This window comes from Diorhabda carinulata, chromosome 5 (assembly GCF_026250575.1).
Source record: "Diorhabda carinulata isolate Delta chromosome 5, icDioCari1.1, whole genome shotgun sequence".
NCBI classification, from domain to species: domain Eukaryota; kingdom Metazoa; phylum Arthropoda; class Insecta; order Coleoptera; family Chrysomelidae; genus Diorhabda; species Diorhabda carinulata.
Window position 1 is genome coordinate 14,096,490 of NC_079464.1, and position 15,853 is coordinate 14,112,342.

The following is a 15,853-nucleotide window of genomic DNA, read 5'->3' on the forward strand; positions in this document are numbered from 1 at the left end:
TTCGTTACCAATCTCGCTCAGATCCATCAATCTTTAATGGACGACCAATAGTCTTAGATAGATCGTTGTAAGTGACACCTGGAACGTACCCATCGTATTAGATAGACAAATTCGAACGACCTGTCATTAATTTTCCAATATGGCGTCTATGGGCAAACATGATTATCACTCGGTATGGGAAAATAGAATTTCAAGCTTCTTAATGTAATTAAACTTCTGTTGATTTCTCATTTCATTTTTTTTTAATAAAAAAGTCGCAAAAATTTGTTTTAATTATTCTATAATGGAAATCGTTCCAACAGAAGTTTTTTCAATTATTCACTTAGCATATTAAAACGTATTTTATACATAGGTTAATATTGAAGATAGAGGGAGTTTGTTCAAGTGGGCCCGAACTGTCGATAGAGAGAGAGAGAAGGAGGACATAGATATACCACTCTCTATCTCTCTTTATTGTATTTTGATTGGAAAAAGCGGAAAAATAATGAGCTTCGATTTTAATAGCTAGTAGAAAGTAGTAAATCAATGTTCCTTCTCTCTCTTCCAATAGTACGATATATTTTCAATATTAACTCTATGATTTTATAATCAAACCGGTGACGGAAATTGGTAGGGTTTGGTATATAGGTTGGGTTGAAGGTGAGGACTCAAATATGCAACCATTCATTATGAAAAGAGGCAGAGTTATGAAAAAGTGAATCTGCAGCTATAATTTAACAAAAAAAAACGCTTGAATTACGTATAATTTGAAAATAAATTGCTTGAAATAGCTCGAAGAATTTGAAACGACACCTAGAACGAGCCTAACCTGACGTAACCCATCCTAACCTAAACAACTGTTTTGTTATAAAAAAAGACTAACCCGGAATCACAGGTCAAGCACCTTTATTACATTGGCATAGCTATGATTCAAATTGTTTCCACAATTTTATATTCCATATTGAAGATCCCACTTCCCCCTCATCTTGCACACCAAACCTCACCACCATCTCAAAGGCATGACACAGAAGTCTACCTTAAAAATACTTCAAATAAACACAAAAACGACCCACTTTTGCCCACAAACGCCATATTGAACCACGTGGTTTGGAGAGCCTAACAATTAAATTTCAGTATGTTATTTGAACGAAAATAAATTGATTGAAGTATTTTTTAAAAGATTTTGGATTTCTCTTAGAATTTTAGTTGTTAAGACTTTTTTTCCAATTATTATCATTATCGTATAATTTGCTTTAATATTTTACTATTTGCAGTATTATGTTTATTAAGTCCTTATTTCAACCAAGAGGATTGAAGTAAAAACATTTTCATCATTATTTTATCATTTATTTATTTAATTTTCGTTAATTTTTTTGTAGCTAATCCAGAATCTGAAAATACATGTAAGTTCTCCAAAGATAAATGTTTTTGTGTTTATTTACATGCTTTTTTTGTCGGTATTGCTAGAATTTTTATAAGATATTATGTATTATGAAATTTTCGTGAATAACTTAGTTCCAAATTAGTCGATGATATACAATTTAATAGGTAGGCATCATTAATTCGAAAAAAAAAGTACGTATACTTACTGTTTAAGAAACAATTGTTATAATGATATATTCCCTCGAAAATAAACTTAAAAGTTTATTTTAAACACAAATTGCACACAATCACTCGCTTAACTTTGCACAATTCACGTAAATATTTGATTAAATAGCACAAATTCAAATATGCAATCACATTTAGTGAATTATCCTCTCAATTGATAAATTTATACAGATTTTACAATCACCTATCATACAAATCAAAATGGCAAATCTTAGGTTTAATATAATTTGATGTTGTGCATTAAATTTCATAAAATTGTTCCCATTTAGAACACAGATCAGTAAAACTTTTGGGAAATTTAAGCAAATGATTATTCATCTGACAATTGACATTGAAAGTAATGACAAATTTTATTACACTAGCGCCATGATTGCTCAATTTCACGAAACGATGTGTTTCTATTTTGTCATTGTTTCCCGATTTGCCACAATTAGTTAATTTTATAGTGAATTCTCATATTTTGGCGACGATCGTGGCAGTGCATTGTGTGGCTAGTCGACAAGTGACAGTTTCGGATCTATAGCTTGTGATATCTAGTTCCTGTGTGATAAGAAAACGATCAATTCCGTGTAGGTATGTCATGAATCATGTTTTTAAACCCAGTGAAATGTGGAGTGGTTCGCGCCCCCTCACGAGGTAGACGTTAAGCTAGTTGAGATAAACTTCTTGAAAGGTAACTACAAATACATGCTAAACTGTTTGAAACGATCCTGACTGAGTTTAACATATGACATGGAGAAAGTTGAGTCATGAGCCTACTATTGTCTCCATGAAGGTTTAGATGAGAGAAAGACTAGAATCAAGTTACCCAATCTCCAGTTAAATTATAACGGCTCCATTGCTTCCTCGTATTGTATTACTCACGAATTCTAACAAGAATTCACAAATGAACGCATAATGCCATCCAGTGAGTAATAAGCTCAGCATCTTTTGTGAAGGCATTGTCTTTAGATGGAAAAAAGGATGTGTTGAAGTAGAACCGAGCATGTTTTTGAAGACGAACCATCATGTCCTTTCTGTGAGTGATTTTCAAGAGATATATAAGACCTTTGCCCCAGTGTTATATAATTGTGGTAAACAATGTAAAGTCACAGTATTAATCAGTATTTTTTGAAAAAGTTGGCTTAGAACTTGGGAATTATGAAGCAATCTTCGGAGCTTGAAGGCTGCTCTTGACCAAGCTTCTTTTATTTCACAAGTTGTTGCTGATCAGAAAGAGTTGATTAACCTGAATATCAACAACAAATCTAAATATTACATTCATTACTAATTTGAAACAAACAAAACAATTAAAGGAAAGTTTCTTTACTTGTTTTCGATTTCAGTTCTTAGCAAAAGGAAATTAGAAAAATATCTATTAGGGCTAATGTAGGGAATTTCAAGTTTTCAAAAATTGATTTCTATTTATTCTTTTTTTTATGAATTAATAATTAATATTGATAGCTGTCCAAGTAACTGTATGGTCCAAAGTTGGAACATTTGATTGATAAGAAAGATGACAGTTGTTACCAGTGGATATATTTAGACATATAACATTTTATTTATTTTCAGCATTCATTATCGTGTGGAAAGGTCGCAAGATACCAGTTTTCAGACCGAATGTCGAATGTACCAATGGTATAATTCATGTAATCGATCTTCCTATGATACGAGATGAAGATATTATAGTCGCTTCTGCAATCACTTTTGCTCCTCAAGTAACTATATACTTAATATTTTTATTATTATTAATATAAAAATAAATTTTGTAAAATGTACATTACATCGTTCATACAGGGTTTTTGTAAACATTTGTAATTACATAAGATGCATATGTAATTATAATATGTATTATATACACTTCTAATCATTTTTTAATTTAGTTTATTTTATATAGGTTCTTCGAAAATTTTTATTAATATAATATTACAAAAACTCTGTGGAAATTTCATTACGTTCCTAACAGGTTGACTGCCATTTCTCAATCATTTTGTAACACTATCGAATAGTCCCAGTTCCCAGTCCCATAGCATAAAAAAAAGTAAAATGAAGAAATAAATGCAGACAGAGACAAAATAGAAGTCAGCGGTTTTATTCGAATTAAATAAATAAAAGAACGGTTAAATGAGATAAAATCAATATGGGAAATTCTTAAACAGGACTAGAATCATTGAAATATGATCAACAATTATGAAATCTTTGGATAAAAAATGATTGGATATAGAAAAACAGTGAAATTTTTTAAATAAAGGGGAAACAACTCCAAACAGTTATTTCGAAAAATATAAAAATAGAGGTTATAAAAGGAGAGAAATTAATAAAAATGTGAGATTTTTTTTAAATAAATTTCTTAAATTTTTGTTTATGGAGCTCAGAACAAAGTTGAAGACCGAAGCTACCATTAAAGATAAGAAAATAATGTCTGCATTCAAATTGTAGAATGTAAGAATTATGCAAAATTGATTGCATATCGTTAAGTTGCTGTATGTCAAAGACAATGGACGCAACCAATCGAAAGATAATGGGAAAATCAGTTGAAGAAGGTTTTGTTTGGTTATGAGAAGAATTTACAATGGATTTTGTGTTTACATCCATACTAACCCCTTGAAGATGTCTTCGGATCGAATACTTATAAAGGTCCTGAGATAGACTATCGAGTGACTTGGTGTTTGGTTGAAAGCTTGTAGAGGACGCTAATGGTTCAATCAAAAATATAACCACGTCTTATTTAATTTTATTAAGAGTGTTAAGATCTGGAGGCGATCCGATAAGTCGTTGTAGTCCAGTAGCTTGTGTATAGTTATGTATTAATTTTTTAAAAATGTTAATGTAATAAGTAATTTTTTATCTATTATTTACTTGAACAGTTTAATCTCGGCGGTCTTCCTGTTAATAATGAGTCTAGATTAAAATCTAAAGATGATGCTTTGGGGACTTAGGCCCTCAGAGCCTGAAATCAAAATTTGTGAATCAGCTTTTTATCAAAAATTTCCAAAATGTTACTACTTGCTATTATTTCTATTATAGTAGAAAAAATAAAAAATTGTATTAAATTTTGGAATTTGACAATATTAGATGTGATATTAAAAATTTTAAAATTAAATTTTGATGAAAAGTTGACTAGTAAAATAAGCCTCTCCCCCCAGTTTGTCCCCCGTTAATAATCTATGGACGTACTACCAGAACAAAATCTGCTATTTTGGTTTATGAATTTTTTGTTAATTGATCCAAAAAAGGCTGAAAATAGCCACCCGATTTTGATTATTGAAAAATCTCTTCAATATCAACTTTTTCATTGCTTCGTGGGGAGAAACCGACTGTTTCTTGTATGCTGTCCCCTCCCACCATAGTCTTTTGAAAGTTGGTACTTCATTAGACATCTGGACTTGAAAATTGCGGCGCCATCTGTGTGTCAGTCACACAGCTTATTGAGTGAAGTGTGGGGTACTACGCCGAGAAAGTCACACTGGCTCGATTATAGGAGGGTGTCGCAATGAAAAGGTTAAGGTGATTTTTTTTTATTGTACTACTCTTTTTATTCTTAAGTAAAAGTTTCAAAACTCATCTGCTACAAATGTTTAGGTATCACAATGTTCGATTTGCTTTAAAAAAATGAATGAATGTAATTTTCATGTATTTATCATAACAAAATGAATACCTAATAAGAAAAACTATAAAAAGACTAACAAAGTAATAAAAAAATGATAGGCTATGAAAAGCTAAAAAACATCAAAAGTTTTGATGAATATTTAATATTTTTCGAAATAAAACTCTATGTGTATCGTATAATATATAAAAAAACGATTATTTGGAAAAAAAAAACAATAATTGAATATCAAATTTAAACAATTTTTGCATATGATACGAAATTTTTTAGGTTAGGTTACGATTCCGAGTTTTTCGGAATACAACCGTGGATAAAAAACGATCAATTTTTAAAAAAACAATAATTGAATATCAATTTGAAACAATTTCTACATATGATACGAAATTTTTTAGGTTAGGTTACGATTCCGAGTTTTCCGGAATACTTTAAAACGTCAATTTTGTTATATCAATAATCGTTTTTAAATTATACCTCTATAAAAACCAATAATATTTAGATATAAGAAGTTATTTATTATTTTATTTAGTTGGAATAGATAGAATTGAGACTTTTCAGTAACCATGATCATGATGTGAATAGTTTGAAAACTAATCCGGATCACTTTCACTATCATACAGGAATCAAAAGAAGAAATCATTTCTAACCTATATTTTATTAATAAATACTACCAACATTACGCTTTCTGAAAAGTTTCCATCTAAAAAAATCAATTTTTTTCAAAAGAATCAGTTTAAGAACCGATCAATTTTGAATTCGGTGTTCGTTAATTGGTTACCAATCGATTCGGAATCAACCGCGAATAAATCTTTTATTTCCGAATAAGATTTTTATTTCAACGCGAAAATGTAAATTGTAAACTTTTGTATATGCCGAACGTATCAAAACAATGCTTATCGCTTGCTATTTTATTTGTATATAAGAAATTAACGTGTAAAGTAAGGCATACACGGTACGGTCCTACCGGAGGGGTTAACTGTCAACATTTATCTGCGCGAGTACACTACACCAACACCGACAATTAGGCTTTAGTTATACTGGATGCGGGTCCGTGCGTTTTTTTCACGTGTCAATTGCTTTTATGAAATCAAGAAATGCATCATCTTCAGCAGCTTTTTTCTGGGTCCAACGCATTCCAAAAAGTTCAATTTTATTTAGAATATAGTAGAACGTACATTATCCTGTTGAGAACCGTTTTCACATAACATCAATGTAGTGGCGTTCATTTTGACTGTCAGAGTACAAAAACCTGCATCCAGTATAACCACGGCCTTACACTGTTTTTGAAGATGATAACTAGAAAATCGAAACGCATAGGTCAACGTCTCCAGCTAACCATATCGTGTATGATAACTGTAATAATTTAATGTGAATGTAATTTTTTGTCAAAGTATTTATTTATCACTGTTAGTTATATTAAAAGAATTTAAATTGCAAATAAGGGAAGAATAAAAATATTGATTAAAAATCTAAAAAAATACTACTAATTCTAAATAAATGTTTCGACTGTATTTTCAATCATATTTAAGCTTTTTTATGATTAAAGTGTGAATTGAGTTGTAAATATTTCTATTTTCAATAAAGCAGTCTATGCTCTAATACGAGTTTCATTTTCTGAACTGGGAAAATGAGTCTTTACTTTACTCATATCTTCCTTGCTCGTGGTAGCCTTGCGGACAATCAAGGGGTCTTTAAGTACATTTCAGATAAGCCCGGCGTGTCCCATTTGAGAAGCCGATCAAGCGCTTTGACTTGAACCCTTTGATGTCATTAGGCAAACTGTGAGGCTTGCCCAAGTGCTTAAACCAGATCTTCCTCCATGCACCAACGACACTCCGGATCGTCCTTGATGCCCATGGTGTGGAGATGGCAGTGTCTCCATTAAAAATCCTGTCACTATTCGGATTTCATGCCTGTTTAGTTATAGCAGTTCCATTTGAATGGATTTCGGCTAAGACTTTTTGGAGCTATCTCATATATTCCCTGAAAGAAGTTTTTCTTTTAGATTTCCTCAGTTCCTTAGGGCCTGTTATATACTTTACAATATTTCCAGTACCAAAGAAAAAGTTAAACAGTTTGGATGGATAAAGGAAAGTCTTTAGTTGACTAAAAAAGGGAAGTTAAATCAAATTTGAAATTATTTATTCATATCAAAAATTGGAAAAATAAGATTGATAAATTAAACCGAAAGAAGTAGTTGCGAAATACAAAAAACAACACCACCACGTCGCGAAACCGAACAAACCCCTAAACACTATATACGGAAAAACCTCCTTCAAACTTTCTATAGTTAAATGAAATTCTGCTGCAGATTCCAGTATGGATTTACCATTTTTTTCTGTTTGGAAATCACCTGCCGGAGTCGAATTAGACGGTAGAGTATCGTTGGGGGACGTTTGGTATTTCAAGTAATGTCCTGTCCATTGGTATTCACCGAGTGTTTTGTACATGAAGGTGAAGAAGACACACAGTACGATCGGCGCTACGTACTGGACCGTTACGATGCAGAGGTAATAGAAAACCGCAGCGATCTACAAATTACAGATTACTATGTACCAATTGTTAAACATTAAACAAATCAGTATAGCCACAACCTTTAAACACAAGAGAAATTTTTCTGCAAATGATTTTGTTTCCCTCAGTGAGTTCGACCATGTTATTTATAAAAAAAGGCGTGGGAATTACCTGTTTCTGTAATTCTTTATTTGTTATTCTTCCCGCTTCCTTTTTTTGTCTCTCTAAACGGTGATGTGCCATATCGAGGTAAGCTTGTAAATACCACGGCATTAATGTTAACTTAAGACACATAGTTACAACTATCATTATCAACCTGAGAGATTCAAAACTATCTTCAGTCATCCTAAAAATCAAATTTCATAGGCATAGGAGTCACTAGTATGTTATCATGAACTCGTGGGTGTTTTTTACATTGTATTATTGTAAATAAAATTAGATCAAGAAAAAAAAAACGCAATTGAGGAATACTTACAGTGGTTCACTTCTTCCAGAAAATATTCTAACAGTCAAATAATCTCTAGATACGGGCTTTATCCAAAATATAACTAAAATAAATGGTAAGGCGAAAGTGACATTGAGAAATAACTGTTTAAATTTGTTATCTTGAAAATACCTAAAACGAGAAAGTATAATTTTACAAAAAAGTATTGTACACTGTTTGGGAATGAAGTATTTCTTACTTCAATAAAACCCAGTGCATTTTGGCCATACGGAATCCTGGAAAAGTAAACAAAGCTCCCAAAATCCCACACCAAACAGCCATGATGAATTTGAGAACAATTTTGGAAGCTGGTCCACTGAAAACAATTTTCATTCAATATAAACAAACTTGAGAATATAACCAAAGTTACTGCTCAATACAATTACCATGAAATCTAAATCGAAAAAAAAATAAACTTAAAACCCATGGAAATGTATAAGAAAGTGTGCAAAAGGTACGGAAACAATCCATTTAATATAAAAATCGCAATGCGTGAAGTCGGAGCACCCAACTACCCTCCCGAAAAAATAGTGTTCAAGTTTGCTTGTCACTAACTTGGACAGTGTCTTTTGGGATATGCTCCATCCTCGCTTTTATCCTCATCTTGTACCTAGCGATTCTCATTTATTTCCAAGAAAAAAGAACACAACATTTTAACAAGGTAGAAGAGCTACTTTTAAACCTAACCTAAATCAAACTAATCTAACCTGTTAGGTTAGGTAAAGATAAGTTAGATTATACTTATTTTGAACCTAACTTAATCTAATCTGTCTGGTTAGTTTAGGTGTAAAACATAATAAGAAGTAATGATATAAAACATTGAAAATTCTAGAAAAAAAAACGTTAAAAATATTGATTTAAGGGGTGAATATCAATAATTGATTCAAGACTTAAAATATGTGGAAAAATAATATCAAGGATAATGAAAAACACTTACGTTGTTGCTAATCCTTGTTTATGTAAAAAAGTCGAAGCGCTTTTATTAAAGCTGACATAAGCGTCTTCCAGGCCAATTTCTAACATATTTTCATCAACAATCAAAACCATCATGGATATTAATAAATATACAAAGCCCATAACAATACAAGTCGATCTCTCCCCAATAGAATCGGTTCCTTTAAAATATTGTAGAGTTAAACTGAAAAGTAATTTACTATTATCAGTATTAAGGAAATTCAAAAATACCTTTATCAAATCATTGAATATTTTTGAAAGGATACACTGCGAAGAGTATCACCAAAAAACACCACACCATACTCAAATTCATTTCGTTTTTCAATGGAAACCAAAATTGGTAAAGCTAAAATTAATAATTTTCTTTATATTGTTCATAATTCACTTAAATTATGTATGTATTAAACTCACTTCTGTCGTTACATAAACGCCGAAAGTGTAAACGGAAAAATCGACGAGCCACTGGTATTCCGTATAATATCTTATATGTATAACATCTAAATTAGTAATTTTAACACTATCTAATTTAACGTCTAGTGATCGCGGGATATGAAAAGTATCCGTAGTGGTCTTGCCGTTCGTTTGAATTTTAGCATTTTTACGATTTTTTGATTTTTCTTTTGGAATATTTGCTAATTCTTTCAATTCGCTATCAGTGGGATATAAATATCTAACGAGGCCAGTGGAACATAATAACCACCTGGCAAAAGAAAAATAAGGACCTACTTTTTGAATTATGCTTATTGCGACCAATGTTATTACCAACTGGGCCCCCAACAACGCTGCCTTGAATAATTTAAATATCAATTGATATTACATTTGAAAAATATAAAATTATATATATCTTACCATGGTCGTTTTAGTATTTAACTCATTATTAAATGGGTATTTATAGAAAATTTGCAATACCTGGTTACTTATGACATAACCTTAAAAAAATAGAGTGTCTATTAGTACAACGTTGAGGAGATTTATTACATTTTTAATTTTTTTCGGAAAGAAGGATAATTCATATAAAAGCATTATATATTCATTTGTGGTGATAAATTTTGATGAGAATTTAAAGATTTTATTATTTTTCACAACTTTTCGAAGTAGAAAAATGTTTTTGCAACCATATATGGCACAGCGAACATTTTGAGCTTAAAATTTAATTATAAATTTATATATTATTTGAATTCAATACAGAAATTGAAAATAATATTTAAATAAACGTAGTAATTTGACAAGGCAAATATATGGAAATTTTAAAAATTATGTTTATGATATAAATAAACTCCGGCATATGCTCATCAATGAATTACACGGTTTAAGACAAGATTAACTCAATTATATATTTAAACAAGTTTATTAGGTGGAAGTTTCAATGGTTTAATACAAAAAATACAGTTAGAAGCACAAGAAAATTCCCAAAATAAAAAGGGGATAAGCAAATCAACATTGAAATACGAAAATTGTCCCCATGTATTGGACACTCTAGAGATAATTGATTACATTTTATATTTATTAGGTACTCCAAATAGTCCTTACATTTTTAGAATTTGAAAAGGGATAAACAAAACAACATTGAAATACAAAAACTGTTAATCACTTTTAAAATAATTTATTTTCATAATCGACTTAGTAGATACTCCCAAAAGCCCATTTATTTAAAATCATTATTACACATTAGACATAGACATATTGTCGTTAGTTAATTAACAATTTCCCGTAGTTCATTCTCATTACATGGGAATCTTCTTAACTTTAACGCGTTAATTTAAATAAGTGAATTTAACAAAAGAGTGTGCTATAGAGACATCTAGTTTATGGCCACTGAACTATGTAAGATCAAATATGCTACTAAAAGCACGTTAAAAGTAAAGAAAACCCTCGAGTTATGCAACTTAAACAGCAAGCATATATAAAAAATTAAAATGTTCTTTTGTTCTGTTCTAGTATGATAATAAATGTTCGTATATAACTTTTTTACATATTCCCTCCATTAGAATAAGTTGGCATAATAAATTTATTAAGTACCTTGAACTTGAAAAATTGTTAGTGAACTTATGTGTTAGAGACCATGGATATATAATATAAAAGAAAAAATATAGAGAGGTTGAGTTAATAAAACATGTTTCATTATTACCGAAAAAAGAAAAAATAATAAAATATTCTTCTTCATATTAAAGGACAGGTAGTACATAAAATAATATAATAATTCAATTAATTGTATCAGAAAAACATTATCTTTATGCTTCTGTTAAGGTTATATTTGGTGAATTATGCAACATATTATACAGGACATATCTCTATGTTTGTTCATTCAGTTATTAAATATTTTATTAATAATAATTATTGTAAAGACAACTTAGAACAATTTTCAAATAACTTGAAATATAAATCTTCATTCTTCTACAAGGTGATACATAAATAAATAGCCAGATAATAAAATAATTAGTAAAAGTATCTCAAAAACGGTTGATGATATAGAAAGAGATGGAGATTAATTGAGAAGGTTAATCTAAAGTACCGTGAGAAAAGTTTCATTGTAAATTATTTGTAGGAAAATAATAAGAAAAATTAATAAATCGAGAGAAACTGAATTGATTTGCAGGCAAAAATTAAATAAATAGACATGTGGTTCTAGTATTTTAATTAATTATAAATAAAATAACAATTCTATAATGAAAATTTAACACCTATATTCACTTAAACATAAAAAATATTATTAAGAGAAGAATAGAGTTTAAAATATTGAATTTTATTCCTTCCGCTTTGTTGCATCCGTCGATATTACAAGTGCTGCAGTAATCGACAATTTTGTTTCCGAAGGATTTAAGTTCTTCTGGACATGTTCCAACAACGAAATCTTTCGGGACTATTCTACAATCTCTTTGCACATTAGGAAGATCACTGTGACTTCCCGTAACTATAATAAAATTAAACATTCAAATAAACGTTATTCAAAACCCAATATAAAGTAGGGGTTAATCAAAACAATCCTCGTCTCCTAGGGGCTGCATCTTTATGCGTTCGAAAGATACACATTCTCTAGGAAGCTAAGGACCGAAACGAGAACTGATATACAACATGAAAGATCAGTATCAACACGCAGAATATACAAAAAGTGTTCTTTAATAAACAAAGAAGAAAATCTACCATTGTAGAATACATGAAAGTCCCCTTAAACCAAGAACTGACGTGAACTACCTAGTGGACGATACAAAAAACGTAAGAGGACCACTGGTAGGACTCATTGAAAGATTACATGAATTGGAATTTAGAGACCAAGTTCTACCCATCTGCAGGATATATATATGACCGCAAGAAGCTCAAACATAAGTCTGAAGCAAGCAGTAAACGTACATTAGTGAGTCAAGACCAAGCATATCTACCGTGAGTTAGATCAAAAGAAACATCCAGTTGGAGGAGATAAATGACTACATCGGGAAAGACTACGCTTAGTATCCAATTACGTGAAAATAGTTGGATTATAACCACCAGTGAAGACAAAAGATGAGGAAGATCAAAGAAAGAAGAGAAATCTCCTATTAGAGAGGCTACCAAGATCTGAATATGATCTCGAATAGGTATGGCTTGGCTAGTGAATTCTACAAAGGCTGTTTTTGAACTTATGTACGATAAATTCAGATTTATGGTAGAGTTTTTACCACTTTTGTACGTTAAGTTTACATTTATCTGTAGCTTGAATCTACTAGAAAATAATTACCTCTATAAACTCTTTTAAGGCACACGGATTTTTGATTGTATTGATGTGAAAAACTGTCGTCGCAATGCTGTAAATGCGGATCATTTCTCGGCAAATCATGAATCGGTCTATTATTCTGATAATTGAAATTTTCGAAAAGTCTTCTGTTTTCTTCTATTCTGGTTATATTAAAATAATCTCTACAAGTTACATCGATTTCCGAATTGCATTGCCAGCAATGTAACGTAAATCCTGTAATAAAACAAAAAAATAAACATTTGTATATAAAAAGTTGATCTATTTTACGGATACGACTGTCGATTGCCCTCTCTATAGGCTGAGTATTCTATGCTATCGAAATCAAAGGTGACTTATGACAGATTAATTGACGCCAAAATCTGTTTTCATATAAGACTTTTTGTTTGATACAAACATTGAATTTAAATAATAGGCAATATACACGGCGGCAAATAAATAGATTCAGGCTTCATCAATGCAATCTGAAGTCTTTGGTGTAAAAATTGAACATGAGATTTTATTTTTCTTAGTCAAATTTTGAAGCTAATAACTTCAAAACGAGACCCCTCCTAGCTGCTGTATTAATAATGATTTGGAAGGATAAAATTAATCTTATTACATATTTTTTATTTTGTTATGTTATTTTAACATATTCAAGAACTATAATTTTCTAATTACCTAATTCGTCATTAGTTTTTTAATATTAATAAAATTGATATAGTGAAAATTATTATTTAAACATATTAAAAAGATTTTTAAGCGTTTTTTTATTTAAAATAAGCGATAACGTAGATTATGTACTTATTTTTGCTTGTAAACATTGTATAGATGAATATAGCCACCCACACTCATAAACACATAAAATTAACATGACGAAAACAACCAAAACGGTTAGTCAAAGGTATTACTAATGGGTGTATAATAATTGAGTAATATTAAGTGACCTTGTAATGCTCATTACATCATTTAATGTTTTTCTACATTTCTGAAGATATGATCATCAATTTGATTTAGAAAAAAAAAATAATAATGACGAGACGTTTATCTTTAACTATTTGTTATTAATAACGTATTACCTGTGTCACGCAATGCGGATGTTACGATTAGTAACAATTCCAAACAATAGACACAAAATCGTATTTGAGTATCAATGAAACTGATGTAAGTAGGAATGTCACTAAGTTTATTTTTATTTATTATAACCTTAAATTTTACCACTTATTAAAGGTTTTTAGCGCATTTTTTACAAAAAATACGCCATTATTAGCGTTTTGTCACCTGTCCATTTGTCAGCAATATCTTCTTACAGGAGAGTGCATCGTTCTCTTTCTCTCCTCCGATCGCTTTTGTTAGTTCTGCACATCGCGCATGCGTTCTTGGTTCTGCACATTCTCGAGCATGCGTAGTATAGATAAAGTATCTAGAACGAGAGAAAATGAATACTGTCGACACGGTAACGTAGAAAACTGTCTATGTACAGAAAATTTGAGATATTTAGATAATACAAATTAGTATAAAGCTATTTACTCCTCGATTTAATCTAAAGCTTCCATTTTTCTACTAGAAGTATACGTTTTCCATATACGTAATACTCCTATATGGACAGTTCGTATAGGAAAAAACGTCCCTACGTTACGGTGACGACAATATTCATTTTCTCTCTCGTTCGAGACATTTTATCAATACTGCGCATGGCTGAGAATGCGCAGAAGAGAGCTGGAACCTCGAGGGATAGAGAAATCGTTGTCATTCTGTCTTTCTTAGTCGGAACAGCTTCCACTTTTTCGTTTTCCGGGTACACTACTCGATATTATCTTATTATTTCGCTTTTTTTGGGGGAGAGAGGGTGCAAATTATTTAATTTTTTGGTGGTATAATAAACATGTACGATTTTTGTATAAAATCAATTATTATTCTGCCGGGGTTTTTTTCCAATGTTGTTTAATGAAAATAATTCAAAAAAAAAAAAAAATAAAAAACAGATATTCTAGGTAATTTTGAGTTTTAATTATGATTTTTTTTTCATAAAATGTGAATTAAATTTTTTTTGTATATAATTATTTCTGAAAATTTTTTTTTCTCAGAACTCTATAATAATACGAGTAATTAAATTTATTTCAAATTACCGTATTTAAATTTTACTTTATATCCTATGAAAGTGTATCAAGATTATTAAATTTGAAGTTTAATAAAAATGAAAAAAAAATTAACTTACCGTTTTCCGTTAGAGCTAGCAATAACAAAAAAATTCGAATCATCTTTTCACTTCTAAATTAATAATTCACTTGCAAAAACAATCGAAATATTTAATGAAGAATCGTGCTACTATTCTTCGAGAACAATTTACACCGACTAACTGCAATAATTTTCTTTTTAAACCCAACAGAAATTGTTTGACGTTGGTGGGAATACAACTACGCAATGTCTTTTAAATAAACAAGACCATAAAATGCGCTTTAAAACATAAACTCATGTAATTTTAATGTAATAATAAATATACACTGAACTAATTAAAAAATGGCTTTTATACTTTGATTCACAAAATGCAGGACCGGATTTAGCACTCTGGCGCACATTTTTATCGCCCCTTAACCTGATTAAACTAATTCTACTAAAAATCTATTAGAAAAATATAACAGTCGGTATAAGTCAGACAACGCTGTCGTAAAAACCAAGAATGTTCGTGCTTCAGACAGTTGTGTATGTGTCATGATAACAAGTGTCGTATAAGCGTATTTCAACAACAATTTCCGAATTCGCCGCTACTAAATCGTTTAATTTCCAACTTTTTTTTAAAAATGGGCTCTGTTGTCGACGCGCCGCATTCTGGACGACCAGTATCTGTAACCACTAACGAAAATATGGAAACAGTTGCACTGGAGTTAGTTTAAGCAGTCGAACCAATCTATAGTTGGAGAACTTCAAATATCCGATCCGCCCAATCGAGTTTACCGTCCGCGTTTCCTCCACGAGGATGATTTCGATCGCAGATTAGAATATTGCGAGTAGTACCTCGAATGCA

The 15,853-nt window shown here is 30.7% G+C and overlaps 3 protein-coding genes across 6 annotated transcripts in view; 1 reads left to right on the top strand and 2 right to left on the bottom strand.

The window, feature by feature from the left end:
* LOC130893721 (fasciclin-1) overlaps positions 1–6,769 on the top strand; it is a 34,444-nt gene extending 27,675 nt beyond the window's left edge. For 2 of the 4 annotated variants that reach the window (XM_057800044.1, XM_057800046.1), the window contains 2 exons: positions 1,359–1,382; positions 3,139–6,769. In XM_057800044.1, the coding sequence (XP_057656027.1) occupies positions 1,359–1,382; positions 3,139–3,323 (209 nt within the window). In that variant the 3' untranslated portion in view covers positions 3,324–6,769. The remainder of the gene's footprint in view (positions 1–1,358; positions 1,383–3,138) is intronic. The other 2 variants (XM_057800045.1, XM_057800047.1) reach the window with 1 other exon arrangement.
* Positions 6,770–7,295: 526 nt separating this feature from the next.
* LOC130893722 (transmembrane protein 161B) lies at positions 7,296–10,077 on the bottom strand. The gene is made up of 8 exons (XM_057800049.1): positions 9,972–10,077; positions 9,534–9,908; positions 9,389–9,468; positions 9,106–9,321; positions 8,368–8,484; positions 8,160–8,300; positions 7,856–8,030; positions 7,296–7,701 (listed from the first exon to the last, which is right to left on the bottom strand). The coding sequence occupies exons 1-8, from the start codon at positions 9,972–9,974 to the stop codon at positions 7,321–7,323; spliced, it is 1,488 nt and encodes a 495-aa protein (XP_057656032.1). The 5' UTR covers positions 9,975–10,077; the 3' UTR covers positions 7,296–7,320.
* A 1,714-nt stretch (positions 10,078–11,791) lies between these two features.
* LOC130893723 (uncharacterized) lies at positions 11,792–15,280 on the bottom strand. Its single transcript, XM_057800050.1, has 3 exons — positions 15,047–15,280; positions 12,835–13,065; positions 11,792–12,033 (listed from the first exon to the last, which is right to left on the bottom strand). The coding sequence occupies exons 1-3, from the start codon at positions 15,087–15,089 to the stop codon at positions 11,810–11,812; spliced, it is 498 nt and encodes a 165-aa protein (XP_057656033.1). The 5' UTR covers positions 15,090–15,280; the 3' UTR covers positions 11,792–11,809.
* Between the last annotated feature and the right edge of the window lie 573 nt (positions 15,281–15,853).

Excerpts from the sequence above, each read along its gene's own strand:
- LOC130893723 (XM_057800050.1), bottom strand. The coding sequence starts at position 15,089 with ATGATTCGAATTTTTTTGTTATTGCTAGCTCTAACGGAAAACG. Across the intron at positions 13,066-15,046 it reads GCTAGCTCTAACGGAAAACG|GATTTACGTTACATTGCTGG; the intron begins GTAAGTTAATTT and ends GTTTTATTACAG. Across the intron at positions 12,034-12,834 it reads CCTTAAAAGAGTTTATAGAG|TTACGGGAAGTCACAGTGAT; the intron begins GTAATTATTTTC and ends ATTTTATTATAG.
- LOC130893722 (XM_057800049.1), bottom strand. Across the intron at positions 9,322-9,388 it reads TTGGTGATACTCTTCGCAGT|TAAATTACTTTTCAGTTTAA; the intron begins GTATCCTTTCAA and ends TACTGATAATAG. Across the intron at positions 8,485-9,105 it reads AAACAAGGATTAGCAACAAC|TGGACCAGCTTCCAAAATTG; the intron begins GTAAGTGTTTTT and ends AATTGTTTTCAG.